This window comes from Dipodomys merriami, unplaced genomic scaffold (genome assembly GCF_024711535.1).
Source record: "Dipodomys merriami isolate MVZ:Mamm:240054 unplaced genomic scaffold, mDipMer1.0.p SCAF_2, whole genome shotgun sequence".
Taxonomy (NCBI): Eukaryota; Metazoa; Chordata; class Mammalia; order Rodentia; family Heteromyidae; genus Dipodomys; species Dipodomys merriami.
Genome location: NW_027203381.1, coordinates 53302104 through 53322387, shown reverse-complemented (window position 1 = coordinate 53322387; position 20284 = coordinate 53302104). Strand labels below are relative to the sequence as shown.

Below are 20284 nucleotides of genomic sequence, written 5' to 3'. Positions count from 1 at the left end.
GTCAGGCAGTGACAGGCCGTTAGTAGCCCCGGCGCGGATCTCTGATGCCAGCTACAGCTCCAAAGAACAACCTCTGAAGTGGAGTCGTCTCCAGGCGAGGAACGGGCGGGGCGGCGCGGGCGCCCTGGTCGCCGCCTACTGGAACATGGCGCGGCTAAAGCGAGTGCGTAGTAGCGAGCGCCGCCCAGAGGGCGCCGTCTGCCTACTGGGCCAGACGGCAGGGCGGAGGCGCGGGCGTCAGCGCGTGCCCGGCACTAGCTACGGTTAGTGCACGGGGCAGCAGATCATGCTCAGCACCCAAACCCAGGCGTCGGATGCCCGGTGGTCGTGGTTCGGAGGAAGATGGGTGAAAGTGAGAGGGAAATTGCTGTTTCATGAGCTCTCAGAGAAAGGTGAGCCGCAGCGCCGTAGTTTCGTTCTAAATACCAACATGATGTCCTAGCCACATTAGGCTGTCATGGCTCATCGTTGTAATAGTGTCTGTTGGAATGATGTTCAGAGGCCCTTTGGAGCACGACGAGTTCTTAGATCGCAGCCTCTAGGATCCCAAAGCGTTGACTCGACGGTTGTACAAACAGCTTACCGATGCACAGTTGACAGTTGTTTTGATAATCTCAGTAAGAAATTAACGAGATTACACTGGTTGAAACTGTAGAAAAACCTTTGAAATGGCGAGGGCGTTGCGATTGTAATTCACTGGAAAACCATGGCCAAACCTCGATCTTGCTTGAAATATGTATTAGGGCCAGTAATTAACTCTTTTCCTAATATTTAAATAAACCTGCATTATCAGTTATGTGTTCCTTTTTAAAAACTGTCTATGTAAATTAAAAAGGCACACAAATAAAATAGCTGTTTGAAGTTAACTGTTGATTAAAACCATACCAAAGTAGGCTGTTAAAATTTTTGAGCACTGATGTGTTCAGTTTCTTCAGTCCTTGCACAAAGGCTTTCCTGGAGATTAGCTCAGAACTGGCAGGACATGATTTATTGGTGCTAAGTGGCTTAAAAGCAAAATAAGACAGTATCAACTGTGTAAGATAAAAATGTTATATTAATCTTGTTGAGAACTCTTTATTTTGAGTTTAAGGTTGTTAAGATTTGAAATGCTTCTTCCAGAAATTGTAGATAAGGGAAGAAAGATTTTTACTACTATTTTCTAATTTAATAAAGCACTAAATTTCTAAAGCTCTGGAGACAGCCTGATTCAAATCTAACTTAACTCTTCAGGGTGTATATTTTGTTGTAGAGCAGGAAAGCTTTTCTGGAAGGAAAACTGGAGTGTTAGATATATTTGTGGAAGGAAAATTAAGAATATAAAGCAAGATGCATTTACTGTTGTTGATTTTTCATAGTCTCTATAGTCATATTAAGAATTTATAGTTAATAGTTTTATGAACTTAGTGGAATGTGTGTATTCCAAGAATACTTGAGGAATAAAGAAATCAAAGTCTCTTGTATTGACTTTTTTTCCTTTGCCAATTTTAGGGCTTGAAATTAGGGTCTGGCTTTCAGTCACCTTGTCCAGATCATGACTTGTACACTATCATTGATCGATGCCTCCAGTTTTGGCTTTTGATGGTTAATTGGAGAAAACTTTGCACCCTCTCTCTTCAAATTGCCGCCCTCAGATCTTAGCCTTCTTAGTAGCCACTGTCACCCATGTGTCAAATAAGAAAGCTAGAATTTTATTTTGAGACAAGTAACTGACTCACCAATGAATTTAAAAGACTTTTAAAAATCAGAATTCGATTGTTAACTCTTTATTTGTAGAAAATTTTGGAAAATGGGATTGAGACTGCTTCTGAGGTTGATTGGGGAAATAGTCAAGATATTTAGAAACCACTTGGTGGGAAAGAAATTTTTATTCTAAACTATGAAACATGAAGAATTTCTGTAAAAATTGCAACTAGGTTGCCTAAGAACGGTTGACACTACCACTTTTTAACTTGGAATTTTATTGCTAACAACATTTATTTGTAAAATGACCCCTGTACAAGGTACCCTGTAAACAGTAGGGTACACTGAGAGATACCCTTAGAACCAGAAGAGAACTTCATTTTGTATCCATTTCTCTAATTTTACAGATTAGAAAGTTAAGGCTTGGTAAAATAAAATGACTTAGAGCTAGTTTGCAGCTAGTTAAAAAAAGTGTGGTTTGGCCTACAAGTTTCTTTTTGTGAGATTCTAATTTGCCTCTTTCTTTAGGAGTAACTGTAGTAGTGGAAAAAAGTATTAAAATGTGAGAACAAAGGTCTGGATTTAATTTTTTTATTGTTACTTCCTGTTTTTGGACAAATTAGCTTTCAAAACTTTGTCTTCTTAATCTACAAAAATAACTTCTTACATAATTTACAGGATTGATGAATGGAATAAATGAATATTATATATAGACAGCTCATTTTATGCTGTAAAATTTTTAAATGGAGATATTATGTTTAAAGAAAATGCAGTCTTTAAGTGTATCCAGGTGTTTAGGCTCCTAATTTGTGCTTAGCCCTAGGTTTATTTTACAGATTATAACACAGATACTTTTTGATCCACTCTTAGTTCTAATCTTAGTAAAGTAGGTTATGAGCACTTTTAAGGACTGAATTTGTTAAATCATGATTTCCCCTGGAGAATATAAAGTTTCTTCTTATAGCATTTGAAAGCAATCTTGGGTATACGCATGTATGTATAATCTGTTTCTGTAATAGTGGCTTTTAAAAACTAATACTGAGGCTGTCTTTTGCTAGTTTCCAGATATGGCAATAACAGGAGATAATTTCCTTTATAAATTTAGTTTTGAATAATTCAGGTCATATGGTAGGTCTAAAATTCATAGAAATTTTTATTGTTTTTGTTTGCCCTTTTTTTTTTTCCCTTTTCCAGTTGTGAGGCTTGAACTCAGAGCCTGCACTCTATTCCTGTGCTTTTGCACTCAAGGAGAGTGCTATATCATTTTGAGCCACAGCACTACTTCTGGTTTTCTGGTCATTAGAGATAAGAGTCTCATGGACTTTCCTGCCCAGGCTGTTCCTAGATCTCAGCCTCCTGAGTAGCTAAGAGTACAGGCATGAGCCACCAGTGCCTGGCTTTTGTTTGCCTTTCATGTTAAGTTTAAAAAACTTTTCTGGTGCTCTTAATTGATAATCAATAAATTAATAAAGGATTATCAGTATTTATAAACTTGAACATAAAAATAAGGTTAGCCAGGTGCTAGTGGCTCATACCTATAATCCCAGCTATTCAGAGACTAAGATCTGAAAATTCCTATTTGTAGCCAGCTCAGTGGGAAAGTTTTAAAGAATTTATCTCCAATTAGCCAAAAAAAAAAAAAAAGTCTGGAAGTGATGGTTTGGTTCAAATGGTAAAGCTTTGAGCAAAAAAGCTAAGGGACATTGTGTAGGCCCTGATTTCAAACCCCAGTAACAGCACCAATAATAAACAAATAAGGATAATGATAGATATTTGCTGAATGCTTAGAATATGCATCTATTATAAGACATTAAGCACATTGTTTTGGATAATTTTTATTTTTATTTTTATTTATTTTATTTTTTTTTTGGGTCCGGTCGTGGGGCCTGAACTCTGGGCCTGGGTGCTGTCCCTCAACTCTTCAGCTCAAGGCTAGCGCTCTACCACTTGAGCCACCGCGCCACTTCCGGCTTTTTTCATTTTTGCTTATGTGGTGCTGAGGAATCGAACCCAGGGCCTCAGGCATGCAAGGCAAGCGCTCTACCACTGAGCCATCTTCCCAGCCCGATAATTTTTATTTTGTAAAACAGACACTGTTATTCTAACATGCCAGAGCAAACTGAGACTAAAACTAGGTATTTGCTACCTAAGTAAGAGGCTATCCTAACAAATTTTACCCTAGTAATGAAGCCATTCTAAAATGGTGTACTACTAAAGGAACATTTAGATCTAGATTTAGCAGTAGAAAACGTCAATTTGTCCAGCTTAGAAAATAGCTTCCCAGAGTAGATTTTCTTATTGATGAGAACCTCTAAAATTCTACTAAATTTAACTTTTAATTTGAGTCAGAGAAAAATTAACTTTAAGCTCAGAAATATTTCAGTGTTGAATAACATAGACAAATTATAGGGTGGAAGCAATTTCCCTTTTGGGGTTTTTTAAAATTCTAAAGCCTTAACAATTGCTTTATGAGTAATCTCTACACAGTTTATTGTACTAGAATTGAAATGTATAGTAGTTTACCTTTTGAGTTTTAGTTTGTATTTAGACCATAATCAGGCCCAAATAGGCCCAAATAGTAACAATTAATACATTTCTGTAGCTATATTATTTCTTCTTAGAGTTATATGTACATATCATAGCTTCTTAGGTTTCAGATTGTTCTTCCTCTTACATAGGTGTTTTGCCTGCATTGTATCTTCTCATAGATAACAAAAATGATGTGTGTGTGTGTGTGTGTGAAAAAGTGTGTGTGTGTGGACTTAGGTTAATAGAGAAGAAATATTAACTTAGAAATCATAATGGTTTATAGTTCATAAAGTACATTTTACTTTCAATCTCTTCTTATAACCCTATGAGCATGATGTTGTGTCAACTAATAAGATATTGAGTCATAGATTGAAAATTATTGGCAATAAGGCTAGACTTCTTTGAAATTTATAAAATAGAAGTACTAACAGTCATAAGAAGACATGTACTTTTATTTTCTTGTTCACCAATTCAGACTGTACACAGCTTTTCAATTATACCTCTTTTCAGTTGTATCTCTTTTAATACAAACAAGTAGGGTAGACAAAAACAGAGTTTTTACAACTTTACTAATTAGTGGTGATGAAATATAAATATCATAATTTTTTTACCATTATTTGCATAAGAGTAAAACTAGGAATAAAGCCTTGACTTCTTTTCAAGTATTCAGTACCAAAATCTTGAGACCTAAGTTAATGTAAGGCCTTTATGCCAGATGTTACTTTATAGTACTTGGAAATTACTTGGATTAAGGAAAGTGTTTCTAAATAAAGGTGTTTTAAGATAGTCATGTTATTTTAATATGTGGTGAAAATGAGTATCTTGTCTACTTAGTTGAGAAAGTTGGGCTATCTCCATTTCAAGAACTAACTTTAAAGAGTGCTATATGTCAGTGTATTAATTTGAGAAGTTTTTGGTTTTGTTTTTTTATTTTCCCTAAGTACTGGGATTTAAACTCAAGGCCGCACACTTCCTAGGAAGCCACTTTTAACACTTGAGACTTCTCCTTAGCCCTTTTTCCTTTAGTTGTTATTTGGATAAAGTCTTACTTTTTTGCTTTGTATTAGCCTCTAACTTTAGTTCTACTACTTCATGGTAACTAGGATTATGAATGTGAGCCTCCAAGCCTGCCTATTACCAGTTTAGGGGGGGCTTAGAGGATTATTGTTTTGGCTTTTTCCATGCTTGCAATGAAATCCAGGGCCTGTGCATGCTTGGTAACAGTATTCTATACCTGCCTATCTCCCCAGCCAGAGAGTTATTGTTTTCCCATTTATTTTCATTCTCTTTGTCTTCCTCTTTTCCCTTTTTCCCCTTCTCCTATTTTTCTTTCCCCCTTTCTTCCCTTTGCCCTTTGTTATAGGGCCTCACTATATAGCCTAGCTCAGGTTAACCTCATTTGAATTCCTTTTGTATTCTAGGCTGGCTTCCAACTCGACATCCTCTGCCTGCCATTCCAAATTATGGGAACTACAGGTGTGCACCACAATACCCAGCTGATAATTTTTCTTGAATTAAAGTCAATCTATGTCATTCATATATTTGTAGTCAATGTGATTATATAGTAGTAATTCAACCCTGAGAAATTATCACTGAATTGCTTAGGATCTATTGACTCATGTCTGCTTCTTGGAAGGATGAAGGTTCAAAGTCAGCCCAGGCAGTCTATCAGACCCTGTCTCAACAAAGTGGTGCAGTGGTTCACATTGTTATCCCGGCTACACAGGAGATAGAAATTGAGAGAATTGTAGTTCTAGACCAGCACAAGCCAAAAAGCATGTAAGACTCATCAACAGAAAAAAGCTGGGCATAAAACTGGGTACATGCTTATTGGCCCAGATGTAGCAGGAAGAATAAATAGAAAGATTGAGGTCTAGGAGAGCCTGGGCAAAAAGTAAGATCTTTTCTTAAATATAACTAGAGAAAAAAATGGCTGGAGTGTGTCTCAAGTGGTAGAGCACCTGTCTACCAAGCATAACACCTTAAGTTATTTATCCCAGTACTACCAAAAAAAATATTCTATCTTAAAGATTTGTTAAAAAACATCTCATGAATGAAGTTACATTTAAGCTGCAGCTCAACTAGAACAAAACAAGGTTGTTATCACATTATTGAAAACAAACATACTGGTTTACTCATTTGTCTGTCTTTTGTATTTCCCCCCCTTAAATAGCACCTCCTCCTTCAAACATTAGTGCTTTCTTGCTTTGCAAGCACTCAGTAATATTTACATAGATATTTACATATATTTATATTTTATTGAATACAAGTCAGCATGCCAATTATAGTTTTATATTTGAAGGTTTTTATATTTATTGGAGGAGTTATTTGAACTCTAGCCACAGAAATTGGGATCATTTTCTAAGAGATATGAAAATAATAATTTTTGTTTTCTCTGCTGTGAATTAACACTTCATATCCTTTACATCTTTTGTTCTTTTTGTTTTTTCAGACAGGGTCTCACTGTGTAGCTGAGGCTAGCCTTAATCTTGTGATTGTCCTGCCAGAGTCTTCAATGCTGGGATTATAGGTGTGTATCAACCTCACCTAATTCTTTGACCATTTTTCCCTTTGTTCTTTCAAACAGCAAACTTCTAGGCATAAAAAAATTAAACATAGTATTTGAACATTTTAATAGGTTTTTACATTACAGAGTTGATATATGCTGTGTTACAGTAAGACCCCCCCCCCAAAACACCAGAAAAGTTAACAATTCTCTAACCTCCTTATTTATGCACAGTCTTCATATAGTGAAGAACGTAAGTCTTCTGTGTCTCCTGTGTTATAAATTATTTTCCTAATCTTTTTCATATTAACTTCTATAGCTGCACTAAACCTATAAATCCCAAAAGAAACCAGGCCTCTCCAGTTTTAATTTTTTGGAGTTGTCACTCCAAGCTCCTTTATTATTTCATTCACAACGCTAGTCCTTAATTTTTTTGGGGGGGGGATATGCCAGGGAGCTGGAGGGGGTTGTGGGGCTTGAACTCTGGGCCTGGGGCACTGTCCCTCAGCACTTCAGCTAAATGCTAGTGCTCTACCACTTGAGCCACAGTGCAACTTCTGATTTTCTGAGTGGTTTATTGGAGGTAAGAGTCTCATGGACTTTATTGCCAGCGCTGGCTTTGAACCGAAATCCTCAAATCTCAGCCTCCTAGGATTATAGGCGTGCACCAATGGCGCCTGGCTATAATTTATGTATATCGTCACATGTTAGGAGAAAACAATCCTTTGTGCAGAGGAAGAAAAATGGAGTCTCACACCAGTTATATTCATTATTAAGTGCTAATTGACTTGTACAGGCATGATTATAGATACTCCTATAGTTGACCAACTAGAAATTTTATGGAATGCAAATGATCGACAAGTAAGTTAATGCAAAGATTCTTAAGTTTTAAGGTTTTCTGTCCTAGTGCTAACTAAGCAAGTATCTGAAGAAAACAGTCTCTGCGTATTTTGAGCTTAAAATTCAGTAGGGCATAAAAGAAGGATCCATAATTACGAAAAGAGTTTGACTATTTTGAAGTTGTAAATTTTTTGGTGAATTATGTCTTCAAAGGATAAGACTTCTGGATTAAAATAAATCTCAAAAAAAGAAAATAAAGTAAGTCTCAAAAAAGGCTGAGAATCAATGACTTACTTGGAAATTCTGTGTTTTTTTTTGTTTTTTGTTTTGTCAATTGTAGGGCTTGAACTCAGAGCTGTGGCACTGTCCCTGAGCCTTTTTGTGCTCAAGGCTAGCACTCTACTACTGGAGCCACAGCACCACTTCCAGTTTTTGAAGATAAGAATCTCCCAGGAACTTTTCTGTCCAAGCTGGCTTTGAACTGCCATCCTCAGATCTCAGCTGCCTGAGTAGCTAGGATTACAGGTGTAAGCAATAGCCACCCAACTTCCTTTTTTTTTTTTTTATGGGTAGTGGTACTTGACTCACCCTCTGGCTTGGCTTTTTTACTCAAGGATGGCATCTGGTTCTATTTTCGATGTATTGAATACTCTTACATTTCTTTTTAAGATATAGTATATTTTGTTTAATAGACAAAGCTATTTAATGTTTTTATTCTCAGTGAGATTTTTCTTTTTAATTTAATAACATTAAATTAAGTGTTTAATGTTGTAGAACAGGAAATGCTTTATTTTGAAAATCAAGCCTGGGCCAGGCTCCAGTGGCTGTAATCCTAGCTACTCAGGAGGCTGAAATCTTAGGATCTTGGTTTGAAGCCAGCCCAGATAGAGAAGTTCCTGGGAGACGCTTATCTCCAGTTAACCACTCAAAACCTGGAAGTAGCACTGTGGCTCAAGTGGTAGAGTGCTAGCCTTGAGCACAGAGGCTCAGGGACAGTGCCCAAGCCCTGAGTTCAAGCCCCACAACTTACCCCCCCTCCAAAAACAAACAAACACAAAAACAAGCTTGGATGAGAGGCTAGGCACCATCAGGAGGGGGAAAGCTAATAAAGAGAATGAGGATGAATGTGGCCATTGTAGTTTATTGGCATATATTAAAATAGAACAATAAAACCTGTTGAAATTGTTTTAAGAAGGGATAGGGGATATGAATATGAGGGAGAGATGGGGGTAAGGGTGAGTGAATGATCAGTATACATTGTTTATATGTGTGAAGATGTCACAATGAAATCTTGTATTATTGATTGTTTTCTATTAAAAACTCGAAATAAGATAAAATAAAATGAAGCTGGGTATGGTGGTACACACTTGTAATCCCAGTACTAGGGAAAACCGAACCAGGAGAATAATTTGAAGTTAGCATGGGCCATGTAGTGAAACCTTGTCTCAGAAACAACATTCCCAAAATAATCAATAAAAACAAATACTTTTTTTCCATCAATGTTAAGAATTTTCAAATTACCAGTCTTTAAAAATTTTATTACAACTTGTAGAACATAGTGAATTTGATGTGCTCTGATCTCTCATTTATCATTCTTATCAGCACATTTTTGAAGGAAAACATTTTTAATTCCTCTTGCCTGTTCAGTTAACACACCTTAAACCAATTTAGAGAGAGGAGTGTGTGTGTGTGTGTGTGTGTGTGTGTGTGTGTGTGTGTGTGTGTGTGTGTGTGTGTGTGTGTGTGTGTGTGTGTGTGTGTGTGTGTGTGTGTGTGTGTGTGTGGTGCGTGTGATGCGTGTGATGCTCTGGAATATATAATTGTCTTGAACTCTTGTGTATGAGTATATAAGAGTTAGGTTCACATTAAAGAGCAAATGAGAGACCAAAGAAGTGAAGTAGCAACATATCAGGCCTAGAGAAAGAGCTAAACAGTTTAACCTTGGTATGAAGTCATGCAAGTAAGTTTTAGGCCACACTTAAGCCTTGTAATACACAATTGGGTCAGGTTAGGAATGAGTGATATATTATTAGAACTAATATTTTCTTTAACATTACAGTTGTTCTGTACTGATTGCCATTCTCTGTAACTGCATATATAAAGAGTTTAGGCAGAGGTAAAGATGTTTTCAGGATCTCAGGGTTATACCACAAAAGCAGTGATTATTGTAAATTATTTTCTTCTTAAAACTATTTATTTAGTTAGTGCTGGGAATAGAGCCCAGGGCCTGGCACATGCTTGACAGGTAGTCTACCACTGAGGTAAATTCATAGCACTACTTTTTAATAAAATGATCTTTTATGACACTGTGTTTGCTTTTATGTGCCATTTTTAAAACTACCTAAATTGAAGCATTATATGCTTGGCTTTTTTTTTTTTTGTCAGTCATGCAACTTGAACTCTGAAATATTTTCAGATAATTTTACAAAAATAGCATAAAGAACTTAAGGATTGAATACTGTAAATCAGTTGAAGGTCCCTATATACTCCTTAAATTGTTTAGTCCCCAATGTGAATTTCTATCTCACTTTGCACAATTTTCCCAACAGTGACTTGTACTTTCCTATAGTTCTTTGTAAATGTTTTTCTTTAAAATTGACCCCAAGTATGACCTATTTAAGGAAGCCTAACCATTTCCATCTTAACTGTGTTATGTATTGTGTACAACACAATGAGAGTAGAAATCTATATTGGAATTTAGACACAGTTTGACTTAATCCTGCACCAAACACAGAACAGGTATGATGCAGTAAATTTGATAGTAACCTAACAAAATAATTTTTTTTTTTTTTAGAAAAGGAGAAAGTTTATTGAAAACTATATACAGTTGGTCCACGCTATAATCTGGACCAATACCTCCCAGGCCTCGGGCAGTGTCTTAGCCCCTGACAGGGGAAGCCAGGGTTGGGGCCAGGGTCCTGACCCTCTGTGGATTTTTGTGAATTTACCACTCTATGTGGCCTGGAAGTGGAGGGCTGGATTCAGGATTCCTGAAGACAGGAAACAGGTTTCCTGAACTAACCTAGCTGCAGCCTAGAGAGGGACACTATTCTGAAACTTAGGCCCAAGAAGGTTTGGAGCTGGGCTTTCCATTAGTCCTGGCTGAACTCTCACAGGAGACCTTCCTGGACATGGAGAGTTCCTCTATTACCTCTCCCCATGGGCTTCAGGGACTCCGCCTGGGGGAGACAGAGACCCCTCCTACCAACACTGACTGGGGGTCCAGGGCTCATCATCTCAGAGAGAGGGGGAAAGTCGTAGATGTGTTCGCAGGTGTTCTTGCTACTGGGAATGCAGAAGCCAAAGTGGAAGTCAAAGCTCTTCAGCAGCTGGTTGGGAAGTAGTGCCTCTTAATCATTCAGAACGGGATTGTCACCCACTGTGAACTCCACCGTGGCTCCCACCTGCCTCAGGCTGAGGAAGGCAGGTGTGAACTGGTAGCGGACAAAGCGCCCGGCATTGGGGTCCAGGTCCCGCCGGTTGATGGGCAACCGCTCTCAGGCAGGGGGCTTCTTGATTTCAAAGAGGACAGTGCCTGAGTCCATATGCCGGATTTTGAACCTGACGAAGTCGATCTTGTAGATATTCTCCTCGGGGGAGCACAGGTAAACGCCCGTGATCCGCTACAGCCCCAGCACGTCCTCAGACCCGATAGGCTGCTTTCCCTGCAACGGCCCAGGCCGGAACCGGCCTCCGGTTCCGACTCGGACCCAGATTCCGAGTGCAATTGGATCAAAAAAATGTATAATTTGCCAAAATTTGCCTAGTATTTGGGGCCTGTTAATAACACTTCCTTAGGTGCCTTTGCATATTTGCATATTACATTATTACATCTTTGTACAAATATAACTAGGATAAATTCATAAGAGGACAAAGACCATTATTTTTTGATGACTTCTGCAAAATTGTACTTCCAAATTGTATGGTGTTCCTGAACTTTTGTCAACATGGCCTTAGTCTTTGTAGATTTTTGTTTGTTTTTGTTTTGTTGGCTGTAAAAAGAATTAAATTCAGAAGTGGCGCTGTGGCTCAAGCGGTAGAGCGCTTGCCTTGAGCTGAAGAGCACAGGGACAGCGCCCAAGTCCAGAGTTCAAGCACCACAACCTACCAAAAAAAAAAGAATTAAATTCAAGGTCTTGTGTTTACCTGTAGTTCTTTTTGCCATGTTTTTTCCCTATTTGCTTTTCAAACAGAGCCTTGTCTGGGTAGTCCTCTGACCAACATGATCTTACTTTGTGTCCTAGGATTAAAAGCATGTGCTACCACACTTAATTCTTTTTAATTCATTTTCATGTATGTTGCATGTGTTTTCATATGTCTTTTATTTATTTTATGATTGTTGCCTTGTGATTTCAAATTTTCACTTTATTATTTACTTAGATGTGTTTTGTGTTTTTTTAAATTTTTTAGATCATATTAGAAAGGATTTCTCCACTTAAAGGATGTTTTTCTAGTTCTACGGTGGCCTAATTTTTATTTCTGAATGAGATACCATTTTATTTTATTATTATTTTTGGGGGGGTCAGGTCGTGAGGCCTGAACTCTAGGCCTGGGCGCTGTCCCTCAGCTCTTCAGCTCAAGGCTAGCGCTCTACCACTTGAGCCACAGCACCACTTCAGGATTTTTTTCTTTTTGCTTATGTGGTGCTGAGGAATCGAACCTAGGGCCTCATGCATGCAAGGCAAGTGCTCTACCACTGAGCCACCTTCCCAGCCTTGAGATACCATTTTAATTTGGCAGAATTTGCTCTAGAATTCATTTAGTGAGAAGTAATCTAGATATTTTTGAAAAGAAATATGAGTAGAAGAATTCAAGTCAGTATTAGAAAGATATACAGTCATTAGCCAGCTATGCCAGTAACACAAGATCAGAATTTGCTATCAACAAATATGCAATTATAATTGCTGATATCTATGACAGTTAGATCACAAATACACAGTGAAACTAAAGTTACAAAAAGGCTCTATGAAGGGCTGGGAAGGTGGCTCAGTGGTAGAGTGATTGCCTTGCATGCTATGAGGCCCTGGGTTCGATTCCTCATCACCACATAAGTAGAAAAAGCCAGAAGTGGCGCTGTGGCTCAAAGTGGTAGAGCACTTCAGCTGAAGAGTTGAGGGACAGCACCCAGGCCCAGAGTTCAGGCCCCATGACTGACAACCCCCCAGTCCCCGCCAAAAAAAAAGGGCTATGAAAAGATTGAAAGCCACCATAGAATTGAAAAAGGTCTTACTGAGAGCAAAGATAGGTGATTTTTTTTTCATATAGGAGATTAAGCACCAATTGAGAGCATCAGGACATGGAGCTATACCAGTGCCTATTCTGGGTCCTGACAATTAGACTGTGAGGTGGACTCAAATGGAGGAGAGGGTAGATTCTGAACTGAAGTAGAGTGGGGAGAGGGCCACAAGTTCTTAGGCTGGTGAATCTTCTGGACAGAAGCCAGGGTACAATATACTAGGTTGTCTGATAAAGGAGTTAGTGGTATAGACAACCCTTGTTTTGCTAGGCTAGTAGTAGGTGCTGTTTTATGTGTTTAGGTGAGAGTTTCATCATTCCTTGGTTAGATGTGTTTGCTAAGCTCATGTGCCTAGTGTTTCTGATTATTTTTAGTATACCTATATGTCCATGTGACCCAGATTTACTTGATATGTTCACAGGTGGTTATTTTTTCGTTAACACAAAAAATTATCAGTCTATGCCTTATGACTGAGCTGTGCAGTTGAGGGTTATTCTTCTAGATAAGTTATTTTGGCCAGCATCTTAGCACATTACCCGCTTGTCTAGCCAATTTGCCAGTCCTCTGTCTTAAGTACTTGCACTCAAAATAAGAGTAGCTCAGAGCAAACTGTCATTTTGTAGAAAAGCAAAGGAAATGTTTGTAAAGAAAATTATAGGCATCAAAATATATTTGTAGATGAGTGCCCTTTGCTCATACCTGTTATCCTAGTTATTTAGAAGGCTGAGATCTGAGGATCATGGTTCGAAGCCACAAGGGCAAGAAAGTGTGTGAGACTCTTATCTCCAATTAACCACCAAAAAGCCAGAAGTGGAGCTGTGGCTCAAGTGTGGTAGAGTGCTGGCTTTGAGCAAAAAAGCTCAGGAACAGAGCCTAGACCCTGAATTCAAGTCCCAGGACTGGCCATATATATTTTTAACCAGAGCCTAGGCCAAAGGCCCCACTCTGTGGATTTTAGTACCTCAGTTCCAGCCACTTACTTGCTCCAAAGAACTCAAGCAGAAGTAATGTGAAAAGGCAGGAAAGGATTTTAATCAATACAGACTTGTTAAGAAGATGAAATATATTGTCTCAGTTCATCTTTAGGGTACTGACATGAGCTTTAGGTTTAAGTAGATGAAGAAAGGTCAGGGGGAAAAAATAATTAAGCAGTTAGACTGTGACCTGGTTGATCATTATTTCACTTTTGCTTATGCAAGGTGACCTAAAGAAATCCTTATATTGTTTGACATGAGATTATGTTTCCTGTTTGAGGGTTGCTCTCATAGGGTGATCTAACTTCTAGACTGCCATTTCTAGAATTCAAAATGATTGTAGGTTTAGGACAATGATTAGAGGTTTTCAGGTGCTCTTTGGAGGAATTTGGGACAGGACATTATAAAAACTAACAGTAAGATACTTAGGTTACATTTTGTACTTTGAGATAGGTTAGGTGTCACCAGTATGTACCTGGACTTGGATCTTGATCTGCCTATTTTAGGTTTCCCATTATAGCTGAGATAACTGTGTGAACCACTATACTCAACTTCTTTGCTTTGAGAAGAATCTTTCAGACTTTTTTGCTTGGGGCTGGCCTAGAACTGCAGTTCTCCCAATTTCAGCGTCCTTTGTAGTTCATAGTAATAGGCATGTACTACCTTATCCATTTGTAAATTAAGAAGTGGCCTTGTGAACTTTATGTCCCAGTTCACCTTATGTGATAATCCTTCAGTTCTCAGCCTCCCAAATGTCTTAAGATTACATGTGAGCCACTGATACCTGGTTTGGTGTTAATTTTGATCATCTATCTGAGGTTTTCCCACAGTATACTCAATCTTCCCCACCTGTAGGTACTGCATTTGAAAGGAAGCCATTATGCTTTAGCTCAAACTTAGAGTGACAATTAAAGTTTACCCCTTTGGGAGCAGATCATCTATGTAAATTTTCAGTGTTCTTCATGTAAGATTTATTCACTTCATTTATTCACTTGTTTATAAAAGTGAATTCAAAGGTGATAATACATTTTTCTGGCTTTACCCATTGAGATGTTTTTCAGTGCTTATGACATTTGCCATTGATGTGTTTATAATTTATGTGTACAGTAGATCCCTGGTATCTGTATTAGAAGACTATTGTTAAGGAACAGTTTCAAATGCTAAGGTTGCATAGTGTTCAGTACTGTATTGTGATTCAGTTTTCAAAAGTAAATTGCCGATTGGTTTTTCCCATAATGTCACCCAATTTCTGCTAAACACATGCTACCTTTCAGCAAATTTAAAATATTCACCTGTAGTTCAAATTAAGCTAAGCACATTAATATTTGTCTTGTTTTGTAGATACCATTTGCTTTTGGGTAGGCATTGTTTTGCAAAAAAAAAAAAAAAAAAAAGTGGAGGGACTTGCTCAACAGCTCACACAACCATTTAAACACAGGACTTACAGAGTGCTTCTCCACTTGGTCTGAGTCAACATAATGTGTACCAGAGAATTTATTTTGTATGTATTTATGTATGTATACATATTTATATCATGCTTGATTAAAACTGCATGTAATAAGTCTGCTAATCAGGTAGACTTACCGTACTTTTTTTTTTTTTAGCACATCTTTCTAGTACAAGATTTCTGTTATATAAGATTCTGCATGCTCATTTGTTTCCTGCTAGTCCTAGTATCAACCATTTCTTCAAGGAACTCTTGTTCCTTTTAATTGAGAAAAGCGTTAGTAACAATTAATGGCTTGGAAGTAGCTTATTTCCCCACCCCAGTGGTTTATGTTTTGCAAGATTGGTCTGCAGAGAGTTGATGTTAGAAGTTGGTGGGGTTTTTAAAAGATGGAACTTAATGAGAAATGGTTGGGTAGGTATGAGTACAGTCCATTAAAAGGGATTGATGTAATTCTCTTGGGATGCAAATTCTCTATAAACTATAAAAGCAATCCCAACTCCTTAATGATTGTCTTCCACTTGATGTCTAGTATTGTATTGAATCTCCCTCTCCCTCCTTCCCTTCCTTCGTCCATCCCTTTCTCTCTTTCTCATGTGCTATCACCATTTTGGTGCCATCTGCCTTTATGCTTTCACTAGTGCCTAGCAGATGCCAGAATCATACTATTGAATTTCTATAACTTTGTAGCTAGCTGGCCTTTTCTTCTTTGTAAGTACAAGCTATACATGTTTCATTATAGTAATAAAGCCAGCCTAATACAACTACAAAGATTGCCGTAGTAAGTAAGCCTCTATACTACTAGAATAGTGCTGATGATAGACTCTCACATTCATGTTTTCAGCACTAATCTAGTACTTTGCCTTGTCTATTTGTAATCTTTGAATAATTCCCTCATACACCACTCATTTACTCAGCTGTTGATTTTTAGAATATACATGAATAATGGTTTGAGGACCGATAGATTGTTATCCCTAAGAATACTTTCTATATTTCTGAAATATACAGTTCACTACTTTATATAATTCTTCTGTGGTTTTTAGTATATTCACAATGTTGTGAAACTGTCATTACTAATTCTACCACCTTTTCATCACTCAAAAGAAACTATTAACTGGGTGCCAGTGGCTCATACCTGTAATCCTAGCTACTCAGGAGGCTGAGATCTGAGGATTGTGATTCAAAGCCAGCCCAGACAGGAAAAGTTCGTGAGACTCATCTCCAATAAACTACCAGAAAACCGGAAGTGGTGCTGTGGCTCAAGTGGTAGAGCACTGGCCTTGAGCTGAAGAGCTGAGGGACAGTGCCCAGGCCCAGAGTTCAAGCCCCATGACTAAACAGAACAAACAAAAAAAGAATTTAGTGTTGTTGTTTGGTTAGATGTGTACTTGCAATTGATATGTATTAGTGAATTGTCCCTTTTATCATGTATAATATATAAAATGTTATATATTCTGAGACCTATTTTGTCTCATACTAATATAGTCATTTTACCTTTCTTTTGATTAGTGTATTATATGGATATCTGTTTTCATTCATTTATTTTAACGTACCTATATTATATCTGAAGTGAATTTCTTGCCTGTTCTTTTCCCTGCTTCTGGACTGTCTTTGGGTTGGTATGCTTGAGCCATTTGTGTTTCCTATAACTGAATATGTATGATTGTCTTAGGTCTATTATTATTTGTCCTATTTTCCCCTGTGTGTTTGAAATATAACCTAAGAGAATTGCCTTTTATTAGTTTATTTGTACATTTAAAATTTCATTTAATTATCTAATACAATTTTAATTTCTTGTGGTATAGAAGTAACAGTTTTTTAATATAATTGTGATTTTTTTTCAGTATACTGGTACTAATCTTTTTCCAAATAAGATAACTAAGAATAATATTAGCTTCTCTAACATACAGCCTACTTAAAATTTTTTCCTCATAGTGTTTTCTCAGAAAATGTTCATAACACTTCATTTTAGGTTACTAATAACTTGGTTTTCTTCATCTGCAAATGTCACTTAGGCTGCTGCCTATTACCATGTAGGTCACATTTTCCTTTGAACCAGAATTTTTCTGTTTTTATGTAGCTTATAATTCTGTAAGCTTTACAGTTGATCTACTTGGAGAATTGTGTAATGTTTAAATGATTATTTATGATAATATTTGAAACAATTGAATGGTCCCAAGGAAAGCTCTAACTCATCTGTAATGTTAAGTTTGTTTTTTTTTTTTTTGGTTGGTTGTGGGGCTTGAACTCTGGGCTTGGGCACTGTCCCTGCATTCTTCAGCTCAAGGCAATCGCTCTCCTGCTTAAGCCACAGTGCCAATTCCGGTTTTCTAGTGGTTTATTGGAGATAAGAGTCTCATGGACTTTCCTGTTCGGGCTGGCTTTGAACCGTGATCCTCAGATCTTAGCCTCTTGAGTAGCTAGGATGACAGGCATGACCCACCAGCGCCCGACATGTAATGTTAAATTTTAAAAGAAAAAAAGCTCCTTGTTGTCCTCAAGTTTGTTTTCTCATCCATAGAAAGCTTTGAACTGTTTGGACTGTGGCAGAGTTTTTATTTTATGTTTCATTTTTTGGATTGCTTAGAATAAAACCCAAGTCCTCATGCAGTCTAAGCAAAGGCTCTTCTCTTAAGCTATACACCAAAACAATGGGCATTTTTTTTCTGTTACATTATATTCTGTTGTGGTACTATGCAGATAATTTACTTGTTTGTGTAAGATGCAGTCTTTTTCAATCAAAAATACCCATAGCACAATTTGAGGAGCATAGCAAATTTTAACTCTGTTGAAGTTGTGTAAGGTTTTTTTGTGTGTGTATGTGTGTCGGTCGTGGGCTTGAACTTTGGGTTTGGACGCTGTCCCTATGCTCTTCAGCTGAAAGCAAGCGCTCTACCACTTGAGCCACAGCACCACTTCCAGTTTTCTGGTGGTTTGTTGGAGATAAGAATCTCATGGACTTTTCTGCCCGGGCTGTCTTTGAACCGAGATTCTCAGATCTCAGCCTCCTGAGTAGCTAGGGTTATAGGCGTGAGCCATCCACTCCTGGCTCAAAGTTTTAATAGTTCACATTAGAATGATAGGTTGTTTGGACATATGATACATATTTCCAGTAAATATAGCATAAAGGAATTAAAATTAAGCTTATGAGTCATTCTGCTTGTGATTGTGGTTCAAGTAGTGCTCCTCTTGGCTCGAAGCCTTACTCTAGCCTAGTGCTGTGCAATAAAATTTTCCATGATAATAGAAATGTATATCTGCAATCTATAGTGCAGTTGCTACTTTAATTTTATCTAATTTTTATTAATTGAACTTTAGCCACATGTAACTAAAGGATCAACAGAAATCAAATTGGTTCTATCCTTGTAGCTTCCTCTCTTACTTGTATAGTCCTGATAATTTCTTACCAGATCACTAAAGCATAAGCTTGTCTAAAAATAAGTTTCTGGGGCTGAGAATGTGGCTTAGTGGTAGAGTGCTTGCCTAGCATGCATGAAGCCCTGGGTTCAATTTCCCAGTACCACATAAACAGAAAAGGCCAGACGTGGTGCTGTGGCTTAAGTGATAGAGTGCTAGCCTTGAGCAAAAACAGCTCAGTGACAGAGCCCAGACCCTAAATTCAAGCCTCAGGACTGGAAATAAAATAACATAAAAATAAGCTTCTTAGAGAGTCTTTAGTATATTAAGTTAAATTATAAAGTAAGAAATAAAAAACCAAACAAATTGGAAAGAAAATGATACATTAAGTGTTCATTGCAGGATGACATAAATATCAATAAATTGGTTGATAAAATTACTAAGTATCTTTAGGTGTTCATTGAGGGAAAGGAAACAGTTATGCAGACTTTATGTAGGAAGAGTTTGATATGGGAAATCAGATGTAAAATTACTAACCAGACCTATTAAGTTCTTTTGAGTCATAAGAAAGGACTTCTAAGCCAGGCGCCAGTGACTCACACATGTAATCCTAGCTACTCAAGAGGCTGAGATCTGAGGATCACAGTTTAAAGCCAGCCTGGGCAGGAAAGTCCCTGAGACTCTTATCTCCAGTAAACCACCAGAAAACCGGTGGTGGTGCTGTGGCTCAAGCAGTAGAGCACTCGCCTTGAGTTGAAGAGCATAGGGACAGTGCCCAAGCCCAGAGGTCAAGCCCCACGACTGACCAAAAATAAATAAATAAATAACTTCTAGACCAAGATAGAATTATCAGTAGAACCTAAAATTTTGTCACACCATCTACTGACATGCTTTCTGAATGCCCAGAAAGCTACAAGTTTAAAGAAGGTGGCTAGTTTAAAAAAGGTGGATTTGAACAAGAGAACTTTAATTAGAAGCTCAAATTGTTTAGTGAAAACTTGGTTTAGGTTAAGATAGCCCCTTTCTGAGAAAATAGTCTTACAGAAATATTGAGAAAGCAGAATTGAACTAATTTTGGCACATAGATATTTAAGTGGGTTCTATTGTGAATATGTTCCAATAATACTTGTGTATCCATTCTTTACAGATTCAGAATGAGAAGACTGATACAAGAAGAAACTAGCTAAACAAGTATAAAATGCCCAAGTCTGGGTTCACAAAACAAGTTCAGAGTGAAAATTCTGACAGTGACAGCAATATGGTAGAAAAACCATACGGAAGAAAGGTATATGATTATAACTCAAGATTTGTTTTACATTTTTATACTGGGAATAATTCACTCATCATGTGAAAAGCAACATGGATGTTAAATGTGTTCATCAGCTTTCCATGACCATAACAAACACCTGAGGTAACTTCAAAAGAGGAAGGTTTATTCTGGTTTATAATTTTGGAAGTTACAACTCATGGTTACTTAGGCCTATTGCTTTTGGATCTGTGATGAAAACAGCATAATGTGGTAAGGAGCACTTGGTAGAGCTAACACAGTCACCTCCCATACTAGGGTTGAACACCAGGCCTCTCATTCTAATTTGAATTATTTTGCTCACATTTTCTACCACTTTAACCATACTTCTACTTCTGGCTTTTTGCTGGTTATTTGGAGATAAAAGTTTAATGGATTAGTCTTCCTGGTCTACAATTCTCAGATCTCA

At 37.6% G+C, this 20284-nt stretch overlaps 1 protein-coding gene and 1 pseudogene across 8 annotated transcripts in view; one reads left to right on the top strand and one right to left on the bottom strand.

Annotated features, from left to right (window-relative positions):
• Positions 1 to 20284, top strand: part of Ankrd12 (ankyrin repeat domain 12) — a 138793-nt gene that overhangs the window by 369 nt on the left and 118140 nt on the right. For 4 of the 8 annotated variants that reach the window (XR_011373525.1, XM_070029654.1, XM_070029649.1 and 1 more), the window contains exons 2-3: positions 6662 to 6739; positions 19717 to 19854. Coding sequence is in view for 7 of the 8 variants with exons in the window: in XM_070029654.1 (XP_069885755.1) it covers positions 19768 to 19854 (87 nt within the window). In the remaining variant the exon portion in view is untranslated. Of the gene's footprint in view, positions 1 to 300; positions 393 to 5630; positions 5686 to 6661; positions 6740 to 19716; positions 19855 to 20284 lie in introns of those variants that run through there. The other 4 variants (XM_070029652.1, XM_070029650.1, XM_070029651.1 and 1 more) reach the window with 4 other exon arrangements.
• On the bottom strand, positions 10666 to 14644 carry LOC138831831 (protein unc-119 homolog A-like; annotated as a pseudogene).